Below are 25785 nucleotides of genomic sequence, written 5' to 3' on the forward strand. Positions count from 1 at the left end.
CCTTCTTCCCCCCTTCCTCGTCCTGATATGGCTCTGCGTAGTCGGCTGGACGTTAAGCAACAAATAAACAAACAAACAAACAAACAAACACCATTTCGTTTAAACACTCACTGATTGAGAACATCCTAGGTGCCCTCCGTAAAGAGCGAGCATTTTTCCAATGATTTAGTATTTTCCAGATTGGCCAGCCGGATTGTCTGGTACCACAATCAGACACAATCGGTTTTTGCGCCAGAACTAACTTTTAAAATGTAAATAATAGATTGACAGCTTGTAACACAAACATTCTTAAATCATAAGAGTGGGTTTTTTTCTTTATCAAGACAAGATCAGTACAACTCGAAGTTTTGAAAGTTTGAAAAAAAAGGGAGCCCGGAAACAGACCTCGCAAGGTCGTGTTTAGGCAAGCAGACGAATTTTCTGCATATCGCTTGCTCCTTTGAAGCCAACCGCCGCCAATAAGTTCGTGCATTGACTGACCTATAGTTAGAATATAGGTCCCTGGTTCGTGTGACTCGCAGCCGTTTGTTGCAGTTTAGATTCAGAGGTACACAATAACGTGCTATTGCAGATACAGCGAGTCGCATTAAAATCACAAACGGACGACGAAATTGTGAAAAAAAGGGAAGTGTGTGAAACGGGTCCACGATGGCTCAGGGGTAAAATAAACCACGAAATCTGGTGTGTGGTTTACGCAAGCTAAATAGCTATTCAAATTAACGGTGTCATTTAATGCTGTTAAATGCTATTGCAAGTGTGTTCCATAAGGTTCGAACTGCTTTTTTTCGTGTGAAGATTTCAATCGTTCTGTATACCATTTGAGACAGACTGGAGCTTTAAAGATTAACGGGATACATCATATGGTATTATAATCCCAGCACGACGCACTTACTATTGTATAAAGCGGCATAAAATCATTGCCTCAAAGAATTCCCCGCGGACTGCCTCAAAGAATTCCTGGGGTACCGTGCGGTCTATGTCATAGTCACGTCTCCCTAGTTTGTAACTTATCTATCACACACGGCTCTTGGACAGCCCTAGCTAAAAGTACAAATAGTGTACTCGCCTTTCGCTAGTGATTCTGAAAATGTACTAGCCAGAGAGCATACGTTACTAGCCAAACCAATCATTTGTTTCTGTAACTTTACGCGCATTTGGCGAGTAGATGAACATTTCTACTCGCCAGTTACAGGTTTCTACTCGCCATGGCGAATCAAGTTCTCGCCACTTTCATGCCTGCTCTAAGGAGTGTAGAGGGCTATTGTGGCCGAGTTCGTGTAGGATTTTATGATCAGTTCTGACACTGAGTTTTACAGCTGCATAATTATATATGTATACCATCAGAAGAAAAAGTAACTTACCAGTTTTAAAACTTGATGTCCGCAAATTCTGTTTTATGTCAGAGCAGTACGTATTCCTTCAGCAAATATCGTTGATTTAATGAGTTCCAGTCAAATTATCACACTCCCGTGTGACGAGATCTGACTGAATTCGTCGATCATTGGAATAACACCATAGATCGTTTAAAATATACGTGAGTCTGTGCCAAGTCTTTTGAGTAGCAAGTCATTTGTACAGTGGATCACGTGACATTGTCTGTGAATAACGGATTGCAATGTACAGTATAATATCAATAAACGCATGAAGAAATAAGTGTATTTGTGTTTGATTGTGCTTGAAATGCTGTGTGCTTTGTGGTTGTGTGTCTCGTGAATGTTCTTGATTCATCAGAAAGTTGTCAATTAACTTTGCTCGGACTGCAGCTCTCTTCACCAACAATAGTCTGGACTACAGTTAGTCTGTGTTAGGGGGCTGGGCCGCTACTGCGCGGGTCCGCTATTGCGCGAATCTAACCCTAACCCTAAAGATTCGCGCAATAGCGGCCCCGCGCAATAGCGGGCCGACCCCTGTGTTAGCATGTATACTTGAGCCACTTAAGAACAGAGAGTCCAGTAAAAGTGGATTTCAGACATGCGCATACAAGTTTTCAAATACACCATGCCAAATACAGGGATCGGGAAAAAAGGAGAGAAAAAGTGAAAACAATAGTTTCTTCCTTTATTGGATCATTTTCTTATCAATCTTACACAAATCATTTGTCAGACAATAATACACTGGAAAGAAAAGCCTCCCTGAGAAAAGACAGAGCAAGTACATAAACTCACGTCACCCCTTTTATTTTAGGGGAAAATTAAGAAGTGATCAGTAGTTGTTCTCCACTTTCTAGTCAAACGTTAACAGTTCACATGGTTTTCAGTCATGCTAACTCAAACTTCCGCATACAAATAGAATTAAAAAAAAAAGGCAAGCACATCTGGAATGTAACTTCAAATTAAAAAAAAATATATAAAAGAAGAAAAGAAAATGGTAGTGCTTTTGGCTCTAAACTTATCACACTGGTTCTGCTGGAAAAAAAAGTTCGTAACAAAATTCTCTTGTTACTCCTTTATTTTGAGCGCAAAATATCTTCCTTGTACAACTCAACTTGTCCAGATCAAAATTTAAAGCTAACTGTGCAGATGACTGTCTATATTGTTAACGCACTTTCATCAAGACATAGTGCTTTGCATTCACATCACCTACAAAAGAAACATAAGCGTTCTTAAACAAAATTCAACCGTTTTACCAAGTCAACGAGGCAATTATAGGAGTTCATAGCATTAAGAATTGGCCAAAAACAAGACAGGCGATACCAACAAGCTGTAATAAAACAGAAAATAGTGCTGTCTTTGCCTAAAAATAAATGTTACTGCCAAACACAAAATGACAGGCATTGCTGGATAAGTTATACCAGGTTCTTGGTATCACCTTTTCAAGGTATTTCTCACATTTCCTTGCCAAACCACTGGGATTGCAATAATAATGAGCAAGGTAAACACACGCATTGACTTTGTTGAGCAATATACAGTGGAGTCCAGCTATAACGAACCTGGGTATAACGAACCCCTCTTTTAACAAACACGTTTTCATCGCCCCAGAGAAGTTTTGTCTCTAAAAGTCACAAGGCTACAACGAACTGATGTCAATAAGTGTCTCCAAAGACAAAAAAAAAAAAAAAAAAAAAAAATACACAAACACAAGTGCACATCGCATGATGAGCGAACTCTGAACAAACTAACAGCAGGAGGTGCACGGAACAGATCGAACCAAAACCGAAAGTTGTGGTGACGTCATGACATTTTGCGATGTACGTCAGCGAAGCTCGTGCACATGTGGTCTGTCTTGCTAAAAACAATGGCTGACGAACATGGTTTCGAAATCTGGAACTGGTTTTTTTTGTTTTCTCCGATCCGTGACCGAGTGACGCGATATAGAACCACGTGTTCGTTTGAATCAATATTCTCCTCAGGCAGTGAAGTCTCCTAAATTGCTCAACACTGTGGACAGTCCGGAGTGCAGTTATGTCCCGTGAATGAGCGAGTCAAAGTTTTATCGTGAAAACTTACGCTTTTCATGCACCTCCCGCTGTTAGTTTGCCTCTCTCTATGGATTATATTATGAAGCTGTTGAAAACATGCAGAGATTGTACTCTCCAAGGAAAGATCGATGGGACGATCATTTGAAGGTGATTGGGAAAACTTGTCTTGAGGCCATTTAGGGTTGAAAACTCTACAGCGAAAATTTTACTGATATAACGAACTAAAATGTATCTCCCTTGAGATTCGTTGTACCCGGACTCCCCTGTAAACTATTCAAAATCACACGCTGTTCAGGAGGCTTGGGTGCCTGCAGGTTTTAAACATAATATAAGAGCCGATCAAACATCCTGCACTTGTTTCCAATATTTGTTATATGAACTGCATCTGCTACTTCAGACACATAATACATTTGCAATACCGTCAAGCTTTCGATTCATCAAGCACTTGTAATATATAGCAGCAAGTTTTGCATTCAGAATACCTTTTAGAACTGACAGCGTTAAAGAAACCATGTTTCGTGTTCAGTGTCTGCACAAACCTGGACATAAAAATGTTCACGATAAACCTTTTCAAGGTTGACTTTTATCATTGGCACAAAGCACTTGAATGCAAAGACTGGAGTCATTTTTAACAATGCCCTGTATCATATATCTCCATGCAGTCTGTTTTTGCTTCTAGTTCTGTGTTAAGTTCGTTCTTAGTTTTTGATTCAACATTTTTTCCATTGATTTTTTCAAGCGATACAAATATTAATTCTTTAGTTGCATTCATTCTTCCAAAATTATCAAACCTCACATTCACTGTGGTCAAGAGCCCAAACTATTCATCATTTAAACATAACCATTCACAGAGTCGGAGAATTCACAAAATACTGGTAATTAGTGTTTAAACTCCCATCGGGCCATGTCACATTATTTAGATTTTAACTGTAAAGCTCCATCAAACGGCCTTCTATTTCCAATTCATTCACACCATCCACACACAAGGTCAGCATATGTATAAAATCCCACTAAAAAAGCTACCGCTCTCTGACATTTCCCACCGTAAGAGCTATACAGCACACACTCACTCTAGTCATAAATGTTGAGAGGATCTCATCCAACATTTATGTACAAATCTAAAATTGTTTCCCGCACACACTCCGCAATATACACACTCACTCGCATTGCAATTTACAGCAGTCAAGTCAATGGTCAACAATGTCTTCAGCAGACGTTCAACACCTCCACTTCTAAACAAGGCGCAAAGTCTGTCTCTGTTTGGCTGCTTGCACATTACCCGTCGCATGTTCCTACCCTACCCACACACCCGACCCTCATCGTCGGTACTTGTCGTAGCGATCGCGGGGACTGGCGTCCCGATGGCCGTTCCGGTGTTTGCGAGAGCGGTGCAATTTCTCAGGGGGTGTGTCGGAACGTCGCTTCTCCTTGCCGTACTTTTTGCTGACCTTGGAGGAGTAGCGGGGCGGAGTCCGTGACATGCTGCGGGATCGTGCGTGCCTCTTGCGCTTGCCGTGGCTGCGTTTCTCTTTGTAGTATGGGTCGTCGTAGCTGTACTTGTCTTTCTTGTGACGCCTTGTGGGAGTGTACGTCTTCGGTTTCTTCTTTGGCGGTAGGCTGTTGCTGCGGGACCGAGAGCGAGAGCGGGATCTTGACCTGCAAAAACATCAGAACCCATAGTTTTCACACAAGGCTCAGCAGACATGCAGCAAAGCAGGGACAATCAAGAGACGAGGAACTCGGCTTTCAATATATATTGTGAACTAGATGAATACTCGCTTCGCCGGGTACCCGGCTTTGCCGGGAAGAAGTAGAGCCATACCCGGCTTTGCCGGGTGTACGCCGGTTTTGCCGGTGCATTGTACGCAATTGACGCCACACGAAGGAAGGGAGATAAATGCGCAAAACACTGGAGAAGATAAGAGTTACTGGGAATGGATGTACAGAAAAACCAAAATCGGTTGAGCGCTGCGCGCTGAGAGCACGTGTTGAAAATTTTCATCGACCAGATTGTCGGGGTCTACCTGAATATGCCCACCAATTTTGAAGCAGATCCATCGAGAACTTTGGCCGTGCATCGCAAAGTGACACAAAAAGACAGACAGACAGACACAAGCCGTATATAGATATAGATATTTGTCTACCTCTGGGCTACATGAGCAGCAGTGAAAATGTCTGTAGAACTCTGATGAAATATATTTCATGGATATGTCTTTACGCCTTGGCTACATACGTACAAGGATGTTAGAGCTGCATTACTTTCAAACCAGAAACTGAACGCCATAGGTGTTCTGAACCTGAACATACATGGCTGAAAGTCTTCAAACATAGCTTCCTTTGTCCGACAGTCTTAGTACTCTTACTTCATATTGGTTTTTGAACATTTTCCACACTAGAAATGTCTGTATTGAACTCACCTTGAGCGACTACGACCACGACTGTCACTGCTGCCACTTTCGGGACGTCGTGTTCCTTTCCGTCCGTTTTTCTCCTCAGAGCTGCAAGCAAACAAGAGGTACATCTCAGAATAAAGAAAGACTAGAGAAGAAAAGAAAAGACAAACAGTTGTCATGAAACACAAGAAAAGAATGAAAACTTCAGGTATTAACTTCACAGTAAGAAAGCCGTCGAAAATCTAACTACATGAGCAAAGCAATCACCAGTTCTTTTATCTTTTAATTCTCAAGGCAAAGGACGAAAAAAACAAAAAAACGGGAACAAAAACAACACACACAAAACAACAACACACAAAAGAAACTTATCAATCTTCTTCTTCTTCTGCGTTCGTGGGCTGAAACTCCCACGTACACTCGTGTTTTTGCACGAGTGGAATTTTACGTGTATGACCGTTTTTACCCCGCCATTTAGGCAGCCATACGCCGCTTTCAGAGGAAGCATACTGGGTATTTTCGTGTTTCTATAACCCACCGAACACTGACATGGATTACAGGATCTTTTTCGTGCGCACTTGGTCTTATGCTTGCGTGTACACACGAAGGGGGATAAGCCACTAGCAGGTCTGCACATAAGTTGACCTGGGAGATCGGAAAAATCTCCACACTTAACCCACCAGGCGGCCGCGACCGGGATTCGAACCCTCGACCTTCCGCTTTGGAGGCCGACGTCTTACCACCACGCCACAGCGCCCGTCACACTTATCAATCATTTTCACAGCAAACTTGTGAGATATCAATGAAAGTGGCTACATCTTACCTCCCGTTTTCAGAGCCCTCTTCTTTCTTGATTCTCTTCAATGCTGGATTTGGACTGGAGACTGTTTTTGGTGAATCTGCAAAATAAAAACCACTCGCAAAATTACACACATAGTCAAAAGCAATCAGAAACAAGATATAGCTCTGAAAACAAATATTTTGCTTAAAATACTTTTAGCAAAACTAGTGTAGCCAAGTGCACTTCGCTACCCAAAACACTCTAATCATCGCATAGCGAAACAGCCTTGTGTACAGTACAAACGGGATCACACACCCCATAGCTGACGACACGATGATGCGCGCGCACCTTTCCGGCGCAAATTCTAATAAAATACCTTTCTTTATATATCTACCTAACTTCTATCTTTCAAAGTCCCTTTTATCTTCGATATTGTCCTAATTATATTTAGGTTTGCATAGAAGTCACTGATTAGGCTGGATGGCTGCATATTATTGTGTTATTTACGATAATGCTTCGAACTGACCAAAGCGTCACTTTGACCTTGACCGGTTTTCATATATCGTCGAGAGAAATTGATTCTCACAAACTCATCTTTGTCTTTTCAATCATTGTTTTGTCACTTTTGTATCACTATTTCATATCCCGTACCTATGTTGCCTATGATTTTAGTTTGTTTATAAGGATTTGGTTGTAATGAGTGATGCTTGGTTTCTCTGCAAACTGATTCCTAATTTATGCAGACAGGCACTCGCGCCGGAATTTAGCTGATTCCATTTACTTTCGGGCTTTGCCGCGTCGTACTAAGTCACTGCATAATTTTCCCCCAAGTAACGCATATCATGATGTTTGTCTAGGGTTCTTCTTTTTATCTGTATGATTTATGAGTTTGTCCATTATTCCAGTTTAGAGAGTTTTGTAATTTTCCGCACTGAAGTTGGTTCAGTGCCTTCACTAGGACCAGTATTTTTGCATCCCACTAAATAAATATAATGTTTTACAAAATGTTATTTATTGTAACGGAAAGCTAAAGGTCGTAGCTTTAATTTGATGTATTGTTTGTTAGGATTGGTTATGTATTTGTTTAAATAACGTAGGGTAAAGCATGTGTAAGAAACACAGATTCCGTGTTTCTGGCCGTATTCAGGCGATTTTTTATTCTCGCCGGTAGGCGCTTTCGATGCAGTCCGCGCCGCTGCTATAAGTATAGGCCGAACACCGGCATAAGGATGCATTCGCTCCTAGCAGCTGAACACGACACTACACTTGTTTCGCTGTCTACGGGTTTCGCCTTCGGCCTCTACGCTTACTTGCATTGTTTTCTTGAATAAAAAGTTGAAACAAGACGCTTGGACTTGGGCTTCGATTCTACCACCTTCCACTCCTCCACTACACTAGTATGCTATACAGCAAATGTTTAACTTTTTCGCGACGCGCCGCCCGAATACAAGCGTTCACTGATCATGCCGTTGTCAGCACGCCGCCAGAATCCGTGCGTAAGGTGCGTGAGTCGCTTCGCCTCACACCGCCTTAATAGTAGCGTTGGAAGTGGAAAATACCACGCTGGGGATTTTCCATACGAAAACCCACGTCATAGGTTCAGAGGTCGGCTGCATTACCATACGCGACAAATAACTCCCAGAACAGTTGATTTCATTGGTTAGTTTGGATACTACAGGTCATTGACGGGACCAACCCATGCCTTAGTTTCATATTTAGGATTCCAAAATGTCGCGAGTTGTCAGTGTTGTTGCGAAGCGAAGCGGCGTGCAGAAGGAAGGTAGTGACTGTGTGTGCATGAAACAGTGGTGTTGTGATAGATGGATAAGTGAGTGATGAGGGTGAATGAGCTATTAGCCAAATCAAGAGCTCGAGGTGTCAATGCTACTTTGGCCAAAACCCAATGCAAGCGGACGGACGCGATTCTGGTGCCGGGAATGTTCCGGCTGTGGCCACATGGCTGTGGCGCTTTGTGTTGATCCGTGCTTCGAAGTGTGGCACACAAAGAAGGATGTTCTCCGTGCATAAACCGAGTTCTAAACAAGTCATTTATACAAAAACTGTAAATACTGTGACAGCAAGTGTTTCTTTTCTTCTATGGATAAAACCCAACGCAATGGGACTCGATTCTGGTGCCTGGAATGTGGTGTGGCGTTTTGCGTTGAGCTGTGCTCTGTGGCACTGTAAATACTGTGACAGCAAGTGTTTCTTTTCTTCTACATGGATATATTCATCATAGTCATCACCCAGTCATCTCATTGTATCATTCAGGTTAGTAAATTCTTTTTTGAGTATTCACTAACAACATTTTGTGCATATTTTCAAACATGTCTGTAGTATTTATGTGGTGCCTCTGGACTTTTTTTTATTTAAATTGTTGACATTTTCAATAGCATACCACACAAACACAACAAGCCTTTTGACAAATACAAAGTACATTTCTGAAACAATGAAAGATCTTTCTTTAATTGTGTGCAAAAAGTAAGTCTCCACATGTACTAGTTTTTTTACAATATTTTTTTCAAAATACAATATTTTTTTCAAAATTTTCAAATTTTGGTTGTCAGCAGGCTATTTATTGACATTTTCAATAGCATACCACACAAACACAACAAGCCTTTTGACAAATACAAAGTACATTTCTGAAACAATGAAAAATCTTTCTTTAATTGTGTGCAAAAAGTAAATCCCCACATGTACTAGTTTTTTTACAATATTTTTTTCAAAATACAATATTTTTTTCAAAATGTCCCAATTTTGGTTGTCAGCAGGCTATTTATATGCTTTGGCGCATGCGTTCTGAGTGTATAGTCATGTCATAGGGTGGACGTGTTGAAAGAGTTAAACTGAAAGTGAAAGAAGCAAGAACTCAAAAGTGATGAGCAATGCATGATACAGTGTCCTCCAATTCCTTGTTTGAAGCATATTTAAAAATCGTATTTTGACAAGAATGGAGTATTATTCACCAAAAATCTTTCTGAATGACTGGAACAGCTAAGGTAAACAGGAGTGAAAGAATGAACATTGTACTCACTGGTCCTGGAGACAGAATTGGGCGTGCCGTCGTGAGAGTGGAGGCCTACTTTGGCCTTAGCTTTGGCCTCTGCCTGGTGTTTTCTGGCCTCTTCCACCACTCTCTCCAGCTTCTCAAAGTTGGGCTGAAACATTACAATCAAATTGTTACTTTTTACAACCAAGGGAAAACAAGAAGGGCAAAGCCCATACGACTCACATGCTTTACACATTTTTCCTACCAAAATACATGTGACTTTGACCCAAGGTCAAGGTCATCCAAGGTCATGCAACACAAAGCTGTTAATTCAAGACATAGGAAGTACAATGGTGCTTATTGGCTCTTTCTACCATGAGATATGGTCACTTTTAGTGGTTCACTACCTTATTTTGGTAACATTTTATAAGGGTCAAAGTGACCTTGACCTTGATCATATGTGACCAAATGTGTCTCATGATGAAAGCATAACATGTGCCCCACATAATTTTTAAGTTTGAAACAGTTATCTTCCATAGTTCAGGGTCAAGGTCACTTCAAAATATGTATACAATCCAACTTTGAAGAGCTCCTGTGACCTTGACCTTGAAGCAAGGTAAACCAAACTGGTATCAAAAGATGGGGCTTACTTTGCCCTATATATCATATATAGGTGAGGTATTCAATCTCAAAGACTTCAGAGAAAATGGGAAAAATGTGAAAAATAGCTGTTTTTTAGGCAACATTTATGGCCCCTGCGACCTTGACCTTGAAGCAAGGTCAAGATGCTATGTATGTTTTTTGGGGCCTTGTCATCATACACCATCTTGCCAAATTTGGTACTGATAGACTGAATAGTGTCCAAGAAATATCCAACGTTAAAGTTTTCCGGACGGACGGACGTCCGGACGGACGGACGGACGACTCAGGTGAGTACATAGACTCACTTTTGCTTCGCATGTGAGTCAAAAATAAGAGCAGTTGTAGAACAGTATAAGCAATTCTGGTCGGAGCAACAGAAATACGTCTAACCACTGCTTTTTCTTCTATTTTAAAGTAATGAAATAAACAGTTGTCCTGCAATTCGCTCGACTTGCACTCATCATATTCCCTTCTACACTCAAATATGTGTATATCAGTAAATCGCTAGAATGTTGACATCACTGCCGAAATGAAATGTCCATGGCCACTCAGCATTGCTTTGGTCTAGACCATCCCTTACTGCAAACCATAACCGTGGCGAAAACCACTGCTAAAGGACACACACACACACATTCACACCTTCTCACAGCAGCCTAGTCTATAGCAAAGATTAATAAAAACCAAGAAGAGCAAACGCTCGATCGAGTCACTTTCGCAGTTCTGAATATTATATGAGGCATCAGATGGACAGGAAGAAATTGCTATTCACAACACAATGCATACCTGAAGCATACCTGTGACCTTGAAAAAGGTCAAAGGTCACCAAAGCAGACGTCAAAGTGTAGAGGTCACTGGGAGTCACGTTCACATAAAATTTGAGCCCGGTCACTTTTATAGTTTCCGAGAAAAGCCCAACGTTAAGTTGTGTGTTGCCGAACAGAAAAGGCTAGTTATCTCCCTTGTTTTTCTGATAACGTTCGTAAAAGGCTACAGATGTAAATACTTTGATGTAAAGAATAATCCTACAAAGTTTCAATCACATCCGATGAACTTTGTCAAAGATATAAAATGTCTAATTTTTCCTTTGACGCTGACCTGTGACCTTGAAAAAGGTCAAAGGTCAACGAAACCATCGTTAAAGTGTAGAGGTCATTGGAGGTCACGACTAAACAAAATATGAGCCCGATCGCTTTGATAGTTTCCGAGAAAAGTCCAACGTTAAGGTGGTGTCTACGGACGGCCGGCCGGCCGGACAGACTAACACTGACCGATTACATAGAGTCACTTTTTCTCAAGTGACTCAATAAAACGACAACACACCTTTGGTCTGCTGTACATCCGTAAGATGGACAAGCAGATGGCCTCAATGGTTGCATGGTCCACACCAAAGAGAGCATACCACCGTGGATTGTTAGGCAAAGGAATCTGCACACAGTAACCACTTAATTATTCAACTGTATGCAGTAGATGTCAATTCACATTTAATTATGACGCCACACACAAAAAATTGTGTTGTAAACAGATTTTTTTTTTTCACAGCCGAACTTAACGTTACCCCCAGAACTATGTTTTGAAATAATAAATGTTCCGTAATCACTTTTTCATGGTCAAACCCATAATTGCCACAGACATTTTGGTTAGCAAAGCTCCCTCAAATACTACAATTAAACTCTAGTAGAAATCATACCCAAGCGAGGCACTGCTCTCACTGAACAAAATCAGAGACATGAAGGTGAGCAAGTGTCTAAATACAGACAACAGTGAATGCAAAAAAGAAAGGATTGAAGTATACAGGCTGAAAAGCGTTTTTTCATTTCAATGCTTCTTCTTTCACATGCCAGATTCTGCATCACTCTCACTGAGACTTTCACTGACCATACTTTGGGTCATAAGGCCCAACTTTTTTCCTCAGAGCACACATATTTCCACTCTGTTAAATTCGGTCACTGACCGGTCACTGACCCCGGTGCAGGAAGTGTTTCCTCTCTCAGATATTTGTTACCGGTATACTTTTTCAATTTTGGTGCGCCCTATCGGCCCCCTGCGCCCAATGGGTGACTGGATTACAATTTTTGTTAAAAAGAAGGGGGTGCGCCTTATGCGCTGTAGCGCCTTGTCACCCGGAAAGTACGGTACTATTATATTTACATCCCTTGTTTCTTGATTCTGTTATGATTAGCAAAGAACTCACCTGTAGCTTTCGAGCTGCGAGAAAGATACAGGAACAGGCAATGGCTTCAGGCTGGTAGCGCAGAAAAACATCTGTCCGCAGACTGTCGTTCATGAAATTCCTGCAAACCAAAGGATTAGGCACACATGCAATATGAACAACTTCACAGATTTCACTCCAAGACTTGTTTTGAAAATATTGTGTGTGTATGTGTGTGTGTGTGTGTTGGTGGGTGAGAAACAAACTGGGTCAAGGAACATATACAAGCATATCTGTTAGGTCTTGTTCAACTACTAGACACAGAACCCTTCCACTGTATAACCTGCCATAGTGTCAAGTGTTTAATAATCGTAAGAGCAACATTTCACGTCGATTTGTGCAGACAAACTTTTAAGGTAAAATTAAACGTTTGAAAACCAAGCAGGTCAGTCTTCTTGGAAGGATTCTGATGCTCAGTTCTGGGGAATAATGCTTCTGTTCCCTAAAGATAGTTAGAAGTAACAAGATATATTCCTGAGACACAATCAGAAATTGGGCAACACTAGTGAAAGTGCATATTGTGCCCTCAGGTTTTGAACATTATTTTTGCAGTCTGATCTTTTCTTTCTCGTTTCTTTGTTCATCATCTGCCACATCTGGTTTCAAACCTTTTCTTTTTTGTTTCAACTGACTCCAGGATATCCCAAGTTTCACATTTTTCCTTTTTGTTGCAACAGATTCAAGGATATCCAAAGTCACATAAACATTCAGGGCAGCATTAATTCCTTGGTGGAGGAAAGTGTACAGAGTAAGGGGGGGGGGGGGGGGGGGCGTTTGCATATGGTCGACGAAAAGAAGACGACAGTATGAGGCCGTTGAAGGCTCCACCTCCCAAGCCCGTCCCGAGGAGGGGGAGTTGAAACGACGCTGGTTGCCAGGGCTACACACCCAACGGAGCGGAAACACCATGACGCGTTTGCGAATCCTTCCTTTCCTTTCCCGCAGTGCTTGAGGGGGCAGGAGGAGTAGGAGAAGGCAAGCACAGAACCACAGAGCTACCCTCCCTGGCTGGGGTAGGCAAACAAAACAAAAACACCCGTTATCATTGGTCACTCACACCACCCACCAACAACGTCATTAAAGGCCAAACTTACCCACTTTTCCCTTCATTCTTTCTCTTTTCTCTTTGACAAATTTCACATTACAATTTACATTGCCAATGTCTCAGAAGCATTATTTCCCAGAAACAAGTGACAAGAAAAGTAAGAGACAAAAAACGTTCAACTTACCATGAAGACTGCGTCAGCTTATGATTGTCCACACGCTCCAAGATTTGCAAGTACGACACCACAATCTGCAAAGAAGAACAGTTGAAGAAAATGAAACAACCAGCCTCTGGAATATTCATTATAACACAGTCTCAAAAGCACATAAGACCATATACCCCAGCCCTGAAAGTGGCGAGTATTTTAATCGCTTTGGCGAGTAGAAACATGTAACTGGCGAGTAGAAATGTTTATCTACCACCCAAATGCGAGTAAAGTTGTTACAACAAATGATTGGTTTGGTGAGTAATATTTGCTCTCTGGCTAGGCTAGTACATTTTTTGGACTTTCAGGGCTGTACCCCCAAAAAATATAACTGAATAACCAACAAGAAAACACACAATCCCCCTTTTCTTGGCCAAATATGGTAAACTATGGTGAGACAAAGTGAAGCTGACAGATACCCAAAAATTCACAGTTCACCATGCATAAGGAAATTGTACTTCACGCTGCAGAAAAACACAAACCTTGCGGAAGATATAACTATGGCAAACAGCAATCAGGGTAGCCTACCTTGTGAGGATGCTTGATGTGGACACAGAAGCCTAACTCCTTGAGCAGACGGCGCTCTGCCTTGATGACCTGGTTCTTCAGGTTGATGTAGTGTTGGTCCAGCACCAGGGGATGGATACTTCTGCAACACACAAAATGGAACTGCCTTCACAACGCGCACGCTACTCCAAACACCTTGCCTGCAAACACTGCCCACTCCAACCATTCTTGCTGCAACAGAAAAGTTACAAATGAAGTCATGACACACACAGTTCAGAGTACTAGCCAAGCGTTCCACAACACACTTTATATTATTTGACAGAAAAGTCATCTTTCAATGTAATCTTGAATCTGCTCCCTTGCACTGCCTTCCCACGGCCACAAAAAAATCCGGACACAGCTACGACAGCAATGTATCATTTTACAAAAATCCCTGATGCATTAGCACTGCGAATTTTGTTAACTACCTCATCATCTCTGCAGTTTCGTTTTCTGAAAGATAGAAATTATTCAGACATTCGTTATCTTTCTCCTAGACATAAAGTGTGTTTGACGTCACAGTTAGCCAGTACTCCTGCTTTTTAGGCAAGACCCATTTCTAACACATGGCAATGTAGAATTAGATTATTCAATGGTCTGATGTGACAGGTTTGACTTTTTTGCTTTCTGTGCGCTGCAACATCAAGCTATTCACACACAAACTTCTTCCTTGTACACAGAAGAACATTCATTTATTTTCTCTTTGATTCCAACACCTTTTCTTCAGGGATCACGTTTACCCGTATTTTGCCGACTGAGATTCGCTAATACCGATAAAAAAATGGGTGCTCGGTCAGACGTACCGATTGTTAATTGGTTTGACCGGGGTAAAAATAAAGAGTGGAAAATAAAATCCTTTTTTAAAGAATTCATGGTCTGTACGAGAGAGAGTTGTATGGCCTGTTATGACAGGTGTCATGTTGATACAATTTTGCCATTGTCTCATGGAAAACAAATTGATGAGGCTTAGTGTCGCAAGGTCGTGTTAACAAAACGTCAAAAATAACCTGAATTTATTCCACAGAAAACATTTGCTATTCCACAGAAAACATCTGCGTGTCAATGGCTTTGATAAACATTGATTTCGTCATTGTTTGCTTTTGACTGGTTAGGCAAAAAAAAAAAGAAGTCTGTTTACGGTAACATAGGCAAAAAAAATAGGGTCGGTAGGTGGGGGATTCCACCCCCCCCAACCCCATTTTAAAGATATTTTGCCAAAAAAACAAGACTTTTTTCCCCTCTAAATGCCAAAAAAAAGTCTTAGGGTTGCGCGAAAAAATCGGGTCGGTCGGGATACCGTAAACAGACTATTCTTTTTTTTTTTTTGCCTTACCTTGGCAGGTTGACGGATTTTCGTGAGAGCATTGTGGTCAGCTCATGCTGTCATACCGGTTTGAAAGATATCCAGCGCAATTACTGTTTCTTTCTACACACATTTTAAACACAGATTGAATTTTGTGGTGACGAATATGACTCCAACCTTAATAACTGGAAGCCAGCGTCAATTTTGAACTGTCATTTCTTCCAACTGCCAAAATCACGCAATACAAATTTGTACAAGCAGTTATAGAAAAAAAACGTCAAATGCTCTATAGATAACTTCCGCTTGGTGAACATTTCCCATGGACAGTACTGCTGTGTTTGTGTAAGTTAGACAAAGTACATGGTGCGATTGCATCTGCTCACGCAACTGCTAAATACAACAAGACCTGACCCAGTTGCGGAACAGTCTTCTGTCTTGATTCATATTGGATACAGATCAGTAGTTGTTTAACTACTAGTCCCACATATTGGATACAGATCAGTAGTTGTTTAACTACTAGTCCCACATATTGGATACAGATCAGTAGTTGTTTAACTACTAGTCCCAAATGTTTCCATAGTCTCTAAACGTTCATCTAGAGGATGTATGCTCAGTCAAGGCCATCCTGACCTCAGGTCAAAATGAGTTCGGCTCATTCTCTCCCCGACAGGATGCCTTGAGTTTCCTTGTCTGGCAAAACCGATTTTTTTAATTTTTACATATTTAGAGCTTTTTGTAATGTGTTATGGATGTAAGCAGATTCGCGATCGTCAATAATGATTTTTCATGGTGTTTTGTAATTTTTAAATTACAGATGAATTTTTATTTTAGACAGTTTCAAGCGAGCTATTTTTTGCGGATGTATTTACTGTGCAAACAACTCTAAATATGGCATAAGTGCCACGTGATAATCAACCGTTTGGTTTCGGTCCTCGCTGGAGCAGACGATGTTTTTGACAGTGATGCAACCATATATTACGGTCTCCTTCCGGCAGTAGTCCCAAAATTTCGACTTATTTTGACCTTAGAACGATGTCTTTATCATAACTGTGAAGAACAGAACGGAGATCACTGTCGAAATCGGCCAATCTGCAATCATTTGCTTCTTGCGAACACTGCTCGTGAACAACATATAGGAGATCACTCTGTATTCTTCTTTTGATAGATTCGCGTAGGACTTTCGCGTTCGGTCAGAGACAACTGGCGATAGCCGTGGAGCGGGGATTATCGGAATGCAGCCAAGGCATGCACTGTGACGATGATATCAGCCAATGAGTGAGTTTCCTCCAGTTTCATTCCCGTACTCCTGCCAGTTTATATTTATTTTATTAAGGAGATTTCTGTAGCGCATAACTAAAAGCACTTCCGACTCCGCAAGTTCTCTCCCTTCTCTTCCACTCCAACAGTGGGTCCAACAGGAGGACAATGTTGCAGTTGAAGTTGATGGTGTGTAGAGGTAGCTGTCCAAATGAATCACGCAGTTCGTTTCCCAAAGAGTAGACCACAATGAAGAAAACAGACAACAGCACTGCAGCAGCTTCTCAACCAAGAACGAAGACAGTATTCCATCCCAGTTCGTTTGCGATTGCAAAAACCTGCAAGTACGGCACATTAATGATCGAACATAAAGAATACAACCCCACATAACTATGATTAACCTAATCAGTATAGTTATGTTCACATTAAATAGTTGGAGAACAGCTTTGAAAACTTGCTGTGTCCAGCGCCTGCTTGCCCTGCCCCCCATCCGACAGAAATGTAGCAATCTTATTCACTAGAATACATAGGGAATGAAATTAATGCACGAAAAGAAAGATTGATGCTCGATTACTTTCTGAGACATTTTTTTCTTTGTCCCAGATTTTTTCCGCAGAGATTGAGGGAAGAAAGTTGCAATCAACGAGTTATCCAGCCTGCTTTTCATCAGTTTGCCACCATTTAATTATCTTTGCAAAGTATCTGATCATTACAGAAAGATGTGCGTTATTTCTGCGGAACAACTATGTTTTGAGGGGAAAACCCTGACATGATTTATTTTCAAACATCTATTGTCTAGAATCAGTTTTGACACATTTTAATGAATGCAGGGTTCCTGCAGGGCAGAGCTGATACAATTCAAGGAGTTTTCAAGGACATTTCCAGGACCAAATAAATGCTTTTCAAGGACATGATTTTCCCCAAATTAATGCGGTTCTCCGCGTCTGCAAACTATTAGTCATTCCGTAGTTGTTTCCCTTGCTAACTTCCGGGAAGGAAAGCAACTACGGGTGACTAATAATAGTTAGTTCGTCTGCTTTCGTTTTCACTCGATCTTTTATTCTCCCAAAATGTGTGTACTGTATTTGACGAAAAAAAAGGGGGATAGATTTTTTTTTTAAATAAGACAAGCTGCTGACGAAATGTATAGGCAACAATTTGGAAAAATCAAGTACTTTTCAATGACTATTTAACAAAACTCTATTTTCAAGCACTTTTCAAGGCCTGGAAAAGGTTTTCCAATTTTCAAGGAGTTTTCCAGGGTTCAAGGACTCTGTACGAACCCTGTGAATGAGTTTTTTGTCATGGTGCGCCTGTTTGGATTCCCTAACCAGGCCATAAAGGACCTAAAGCATATTTCGGCAATGACGCTAGTGAAATGAACCCATGATTTCTCAAGTAGCGTCCATCTTTACTAAAAATTCACTACAGCCAAAAATATAACACGATCAAGTCTGACTTTGAAGGTCACAATTTTTGCCCAAGTTAGACAAGCTTGCTAAAACCATCAAAGGGATGTAAGACACGCATCACCCAGCCAAGACATGGTTTTCATTTTTAACTCAAATGACAGAACCAAGCCTGCTTATCATGCCAACTGCAGCTCTTAAGTCTTTGTGAATCATAGTGTTCCTGTAGAATGTCAAAACTGGCTGTGTGCCTTCATTGCCACGAGCTGTTACATCAGACACTGTCCCAAACTTTGCACTCCCTTTCACCTGGGCTTCCAAAGTCAACGACATTCACAGGCACAATGCCATTTCGGCATCTTCAAGCTCTGTCCGGCTGGGTGAGCCTGGTAAAATGTCACTTGCTGAAGTCATGTCTGAAGTCGACATCCTTGAGATTCGACAAGCCGTCAGATACTGCATCTGCTTCAACTGACCAGTTCCCACAGAATCCAGCAGTACCTGTGATGGTATTCTAAAACACAGATGCAAAACAGGAATGTAATTTCTGTCAGTAACGCTGCATTTTTAATATGGCAGAACGAATACATGGCTCTCCTCTCCAAATCACCATAATAAAACTCCATTGCCCACATGTCAGTGTCTGTCACCTGCTACATTATCATACAAGTAATTAGACAAAATCTCACTCAGCATAACACACTGTTCTTTTTGCATCATTTACTGGAAATTGCTGGTTTAGTTTGTGTGAATTCTAATTTTGTGTGTGGACGATAGTTGATTGTAGGAAAGCTTCATAGCGCTAAATAAAATACAAAACTATTAATAAAGTTTAAAAAAAAGCTGCAAAGAAAATAAAATGAGAAAGGGGTGGGGGTGGGGGACTGAAGCTCGTGGGATTCAGACTGAAGTTTTTGCAAATGGATAGAATTCTGATGCATGCTGGTGGGACTGGGGAGCATATACACCAATACAGACACAGAGGAGCTAAAGTGTGCACTTTGCCTGGAATTAGGTTCTTGGAGAGAAAAAAACCCCACCAGGTTAGCAAGCACTAATTTCACAGTGCTGTCCCACTTTGATTTCTTTCAGAAGCTTGTGTCTTTAATCTAAGTTTCCCTATGCAAAATCTGAAATGAATCCAACTAAAACTGTCAACTTTAATGACTTTCCAAGACCTTTTGTGCATAAGGGCTTCAGAAAAATCCATGTAGTCTCAACAAATCCCTCCTTACAGAACTATATTTTGATTGTAGGAACACCATCTGCCCTAATTTTTGTTTGAAACACCCCATGTTATGATCTTTGCATCTCAGCAGTTGCTTCTGTAAACTTCCGATGGTCAATTCCTGATTGTCAAAGGTTCTTTTCAAATTCAGCATAAAGGATTGTGAGATTTCACAAAGTTGGTATTGGCATGCTGCTTACAAGTTAAAAAATGGGGAAAACAGGATAAGAAGGTTACGGTTGTTGAAAAACAGGAATATCAATATCTGGCATCCTGCATCTTTACCCTAGCCTCTTGCGTGCCCATGTTCATAGGACTTTCCTACAGCATGATTTGCAGTAACCAGAATAGTACAATCACAACACAATCTTACTATGCATTCGATCTAGTGCAGTATCACAGTCAAGCAGTGATGTACATTTATCTAGCAGCCTTTAGGACAATTGTCCTGAAGACTGAAAATCAATAGGACACAGTGTCCTGAGATTGCAATTTCAATAGGACAAAAACACGACTCGTAAAACCGCATTTAAAAAGATTTTTCAGTTTAAATTCTTCCACCTTCCGCGACTGTCATGACTAGATACTCAAAGGATTGAATCACATTTCAAAGTTATTTGAACAGTTGTTGGGTTTTTTTCACTGCCCATCTGTCGCACAACGGTTTTTTCGGATATTATGACGAAAAGTAATGCCTTGCGCATGTGAGAACATGCACGGGTGGTTCCCATTGGTTTAAACGATTTATTGCTGAGCCAATGAATGCACTCGAGGCACCATATGGGTTCGGTTTTCTTTTTTTCTTCTTGATCCAACTTGAGGATAAATTAATTCAAAGAATCAGATCCCATATGGTGCCTCGTTCACTCAACAAACTGGTCACACGCAGTGCATACTTTCGCTTGGCAAAACCGAAACCAGCTTTCCTCACGCAGTGTTTACTTTCGCTTGGCAAAACCGAAACAAGCTTTCCTCTTGAAAATTGAACAGTCCGCATGTCCGCTTCATTGTCAAAAACGATCGGACCCTTGACCACTTCTTCTGCAGGTTAATCAGACCTGTGTCCTGCTGGGGTTAAAGCTATAGGTCCTGGGGAAATTGGATCGGTCAATCAATCAATCAATCAATGAGTCTTATATCGCGCATATTCCGTGGGTACAGTTCTAGGCGCTCTGCAGTGATGCCGTGTGAGATGAAATTTTATACGGCCAGTAGATTGCAGCCATTTCGGCGCATAGAGACCGGAGACCGACTAAAATGTACATCACTGGTAAAGACACAGATAACACTGTCATTTCGTTATTGGGAGCACTTATGCATTAAAAGGGATCAAAATCAAGATAGAGATACACATGGAGAAGGTAACACTTGAAGTCCTAGTCAGTCTAACAAAAAACAACCAAGAAAAGCAAATGCCTTATAAGTCCCCGCTTCGTCACGTCCGATTACACTCACAAAATTGCAGTGGACCCCCCCCCCCCCCCCCTTTTAGAAGACTCTCTCCCTTTTCACCCCCACCACACACACCGGACTCGTTTTATTGTACATGAATCGAAAATATTTGCTGTTCTACACTCATAAAATAATGTCCATGAGATTTCTGAATTCCTACTAAATGCCCCAATCTTGATCCTTATGCAACCTGACATTTGTTCATTGATTTAGTTATTCAATCCTAAGAATATCCCACAAACTTGCAGTTGCCCCACCCCCCTTCCCATCACCATCCTCATACTTTCTTTCTTTATTTGGTGTTTAACGTCGTTTTCAACCACGAAGGTTATATCGCGACGGGGAAAGAGGGGAGAGAGCCACTTGTTAATTGTTTCTTGTTCACAAAAGCACTAATCAAAAAATTGCTCCAGGGGCTTGCAACGTAGTACAATATATTACCTTACTGGGAGAATGCAAGTTTTCAGTACAAAGGACTTAACATTTCTTACATACTGCTTGACTAAAATCTTTACAAACATTGACTATATTCTATACAAGAAACACTTAACAAGGGTAAAAGGAGAAACAGAATCCGTTAGTCGCCTCTTACAACATGCTGGGGAGCATCGGGTAAATTCTTCCCCCTAACCCGCAGGGGGTACCAACCTCATACTCAACACTAAATTTTGAGAAAAAAAAGAAAAACACAAAACCCATAAAAATTCTCTTTTTTTGTGTGACCCAGCTGCATACACCGATTAACAGTTCCGCGGCAATTTTAGATTCGCACATCTTTTTCTACAAGCACTTTTGCTTTTTCCTCTTTCATTTTTCTGTGTTTGAGAAAATGCGCATCCGCAGATCCTTTTTTCTTCTTCTTCCTGTTCTTGTTGATTTGAGAAAGCGTAGATTCAGTCGGCAGAAAGTGCAATTTTGTAGTCTTCCAGCCCTGAAGTTGCTTTTGAGTGTTCGAAGAAAGAGTGTAAAGGTTCTAAGGATTACATCGGGCACACAAACACGCGATTTTCCTTTTTTCCCCGTTGAATTGAACGCGTGCGCAGATCGTTTTTAGTGAGTATGTTTGTACGTCTTCCTCTTTCCTTCTTCGTTCCATGTAAACGCCGAAACTGTTAATTCAAGTTGACAGAATTGATACTGGGCTGGCCAAGACAAAAAATGTGTACTCAGACACTTAAGTGACCTCATAGCACCATGACATCACCACTAGTCAAGCCAAGACTGAATTACCCCAGACACTAAGCCATGACCTCAAATCAAACAATGACATCATACTTTGATGAAGAGGAGACTTATTTCCTTGATAGCTCAGTGGATATGTTTAGTGGTGATAGATCTTCTCCAGCAAATGATGTTATGCTGTGACTTTAAAAATTGACGAAAACCAGCCTTATTTGAAGATCATTAAAACCTACAAGTGTGTGAAATGTGGTGGCTCTAGCTTCAAAAACAGATCTTTAAATCTCAAGTTTTTATGAAGCAATAATGAACCCACTGCGACCCCAAAATTTGCTTCGTCCAAACTGAGGTTATGTCGGGAGCTTTCCAAGATAACCTCAACGTGAAGTTTTTGTCCACAGAAGGTCGTCCGGCCCAACACTGCTCATTCCTAAGACTCTCCTGATTACTCAGGGGAGTCAAAAAGGAGCAGAGAACAAGAGAAACCAAGAATAAGCAAAATGTGTCACCTCCCCTGAAACTGTGAAAACACACCCCATTGTCTAACACTGTCACCCTGATGCTTAAAATACCTCAGAAGTTGATTACCAACTAAATGATTGCACATAATTCGGCCTAATTTAGAGTAGAACAAAGTGCATCAGAAATGTATCAATATTTTACCACCACTGAGGCAAAAAAGATGTAAAGAAAGGTGTCGAAGCAGAGAGCTGGCAACCCAAGGTGGCACTCTTCATACAGAAACACAAAATAACAAACAGAAAATAAGGAACAAGGAACAACTGCAAAATTGTTAACAATGAGACAAAAACTGCATGCAACCGTAGGTATATAGGAACAAAAAAAGTTGACAGGGAAAATAACACCTGACAGCCCTGTAAAATCATTTTGCTGGTACAGCAGCTGTACCACATCACAATGGCAGTTGTTTCTGCAGTGACTTCACTCATGTCATACAGACTCAACCAAGATGTTTCCAGACTGAAAGCCACAGTTGACGCAAATGAAGAATGACTCAAGTATTCGGAGCAGTGAGGTACACTGAAAATAAAAACGGTCAGCAGAGGTGATAAAGAGAAGCACGCTCAGCCGAAAAGCAGCTGGTCTTGTTATGACCGTCAGCCTGCAAAATTGTTGTCAGAATAAGCGAGTCAGTTCACATGGTTTGCGTGACAGTGCTTGAGAAAAGGAATGAAAAGACAGACAGACAACTTACAAAGAAATAGTCAGAAAGACAGGCTACAGATGTAAGCCCTAATCCTACGAACCACAAAACAAAGCACTTCATACTTTAAGAAAATAGAGCTGCTAATACAAGCATTCTTGTTTCTCTAAAAACTTCAAATAATATCTCAAGTCGCAATAAATTCATGAAATTTCCTCTGAATTATTACTTCCCGTTCGGGGGAAAATCTGAAAAAACACCACTACGCAAATCTAAGACGTAAACAAAATTTCCACACAAAACATGTGAGGATAACAGGCTTTGTTCATGTTGTAGTTGTGTGTTACAAACAATGCATTGAATGTCACAGCCTATTTTTCAACACAGCTTTTGCAATGTTCAAACCAGTCACATCAGTCATGGAAACCACCAGATTCTACCTTGCCGTCAACCGGCGCAGATACAAACCATGAACAGGCGTGCCAGTGACGGCCGTACAGAGCACAGGAAGCATCGTCAAGTGCTTCCACAGTGCGCTGCCAGATTTGCAGATTTTGGAGGTTGCTCTCCATTATCTGTACCGCGGTGGGAAAGAAACAAAAACCCTCAAGTTAGTCATGGACGAAAATCATGGGTCTCGCCTTAAGAATACAACCAAACATAAAAGACAAAACATGGTGGACAGCATTATCAGCATCTTTCCAAAAACACAACAAAACAACAGATCTTGGCATTTTCCAGGTACAGCAGACCGTTTTGTACTTTTAGGACGGCTGCCAATAACAAACCAATTCCTGCTTGTTAATGGTGCTATACACCTAGAAATAAAAGTATCCGCCCATGCCAAGAGCTTCTCTGTCATTTTCCTGACAAGGCTGTGTTATTGAAAAGATACCCACAAACTGATTCCAGACTATTTTATAGTTGACTAGGCAAGATTAGACAATGGCCAGTGGTAGGATATTAATTGCACAATAGCCAGTGGCAGGATATTTATTATTTGCAAGGCAAGTATTGAGACTCTGCATGTCAAACAGACACTACATGTCAGAACAATACATAGTCAGAAAAATGGATAACAGAACATACCTCTTGCTTCGGACCTGCTTGACGTGATGAAAAACGTTGATGACATCTCTGATTCTGCGTGGACTCTCCTCGATCTTGGAGGCCAAGTTCATACAGGCCATGGCCAAGACCTGTAAAATACCATTAACAATCATTCATCTTGTCCTACTACATCACAAACCACTCAACCTTTAAAGTGTGCCAACATCATTCTGAGATGTCATTACACCATCAATTTCAGCAGCTCTGAGAAAGAATAGGAACTGTTAAGGTGAGAACACACACATCGAAGTGATGGTCTTTGGAAAAGAAACAACATGGTTATATAAATAGTTAAATGCCCTGAGCTTCTACAAGTACATGATCAGTTTTGAATTGGGAGTTACTTTCAGTTTCAAATGAATTCAAACGAGCAAATGTGTATCTGCTGATAAACATCAAAATGATTTTTTTGCAACGTGACAAGGCGCTCAGAGTTAAAATATTTAATTTGCAGTAAACTTCATCGAAGTTTCGTGATCATGTACTTGCCTACCCAGTCCGTTCTACAAAACTATCAAAGAAAAGAAACCTACCTCCATATTATGCTTGACGAAAGACTTGGAGTGGTAAAATCGCTGAAACACCACTTGACCGGTTGCCATTGCAGTCTGAAACAGAGAGTGAACATTATGTTATTGTAATTACATAACAATATTACTTATTACTAGTATATTGGTGAATTATACTATTCATTGGTTAGCAAGTACACACGCGTGAGAACCCTGAACAGATGGTGAATCTGACAATTGACATAAAATGTGACGGTTAACTTCTATCATCCAAGCTTTATAATCTGTTACTAGGAACGAAATTCAAATTCAAAAATTACAAACCCAACCTTCTTTACACGACACTGACCTAACGAAGTCGAACTCGAAGCGCCATGTTGACCTAATTGAAACGACCTTGTTTTGCCTGAAGTGAATGTGTTTCGAAAGGAGGAAATCCTTTCAAGAACTCTGTCTTCAAAACCGTAAATTTAAGCAGAAAAGCAGTAGGGAAGAATAAAATGTACATAGTAATAATAGGGAAGAACACCACTCGGATCAAAAAGTCGCTGAACGATCACGTTTTCGTACAACGGCCATGTTGGCTTACCTGTGGTAACTTGAGCAAAATTCCAGCGGTCTGTATCAACTCACAGCCAAGCATTCTAAGATCCAACTCAGTCTCCTTATCAAGCCCATCTACCATAGAAGGCGTTGAATTCAATTTTTCTGCCGGTAAGAGCACATTTTCTAGAGTTAATACAACTCTACTGAAATCGCGTGGAAGCATAGGTCCTTGATCCATCGCCATGTTTGTTCGCAGAGAATGCCTATGAGATTAATCCGCGTACCTTTCCCTTATTCACAAGATAAAAGGTTGATATTTGTTTTCTCTTGTTAGAGTTTTGAAATCATTCAAGTCCTTTTTTTCTCAGACTGCTATACGAAATATCAAATTATTGTTTCTTT

General features: G+C 40.9%; 3 protein-coding genes across 7 annotated transcripts in view; 1 reads left to right on the forward strand and 2 right to left on the reverse strand.

The window, feature by feature from the left end:
* LOC138978096 (myeloid leukemia factor 2-like) overlaps positions 1-1566 on the reverse strand; it is a 30451-nt gene extending 28885 nt beyond the window's left edge. Inside the window, exon 1 of the mRNA XM_070350735.1 lies at positions 1362-1566. The gene's annotated coding sequence lies outside the window, so the exon portion shown is untranslated. The remainder of the gene's footprint in view (positions 1-1361) is intronic.
* LOC138978090 (agrin-like) overlaps positions 1-25785 on the forward strand; it is a 391935-nt gene that overhangs the window by 179915 nt on the left and 186235 nt on the right. The gene's annotated exons all lie outside the window — the stretch shown is intronic.
* Positions 2045-25651, reverse strand: LOC138978093 (cyclin-L1-like). The gene is made up of 11 exons (XM_070350732.1): positions 25427-25651; positions 24862-24936; positions 24308-24417; positions 14208-14328; positions 13659-13723; positions 12412-12511; positions 11541-11645; positions 9624-9747; positions 6632-6707; positions 5836-5916; positions 2045-5074 (listed from the first exon to the last, which is right to left on the reverse strand). Exons 1-11 carry the CDS (start codon positions 25625-25627, stop codon positions 4735-4737), a joined length of 1398 nt encoding a protein of 465 aa, XP_070206833.1. The 5' UTR covers positions 25628-25651; the 3' UTR covers positions 2045-4734.

This window comes from Littorina saxatilis, linkage group LG10 (genome assembly GCF_037325665.1).
Source record: "Littorina saxatilis isolate snail1 linkage group LG10, US_GU_Lsax_2.0, whole genome shotgun sequence".
Taxonomy (NCBI): Eukaryota; Metazoa; Mollusca; class Gastropoda; order Littorinimorpha; family Littorinidae; genus Littorina; species Littorina saxatilis.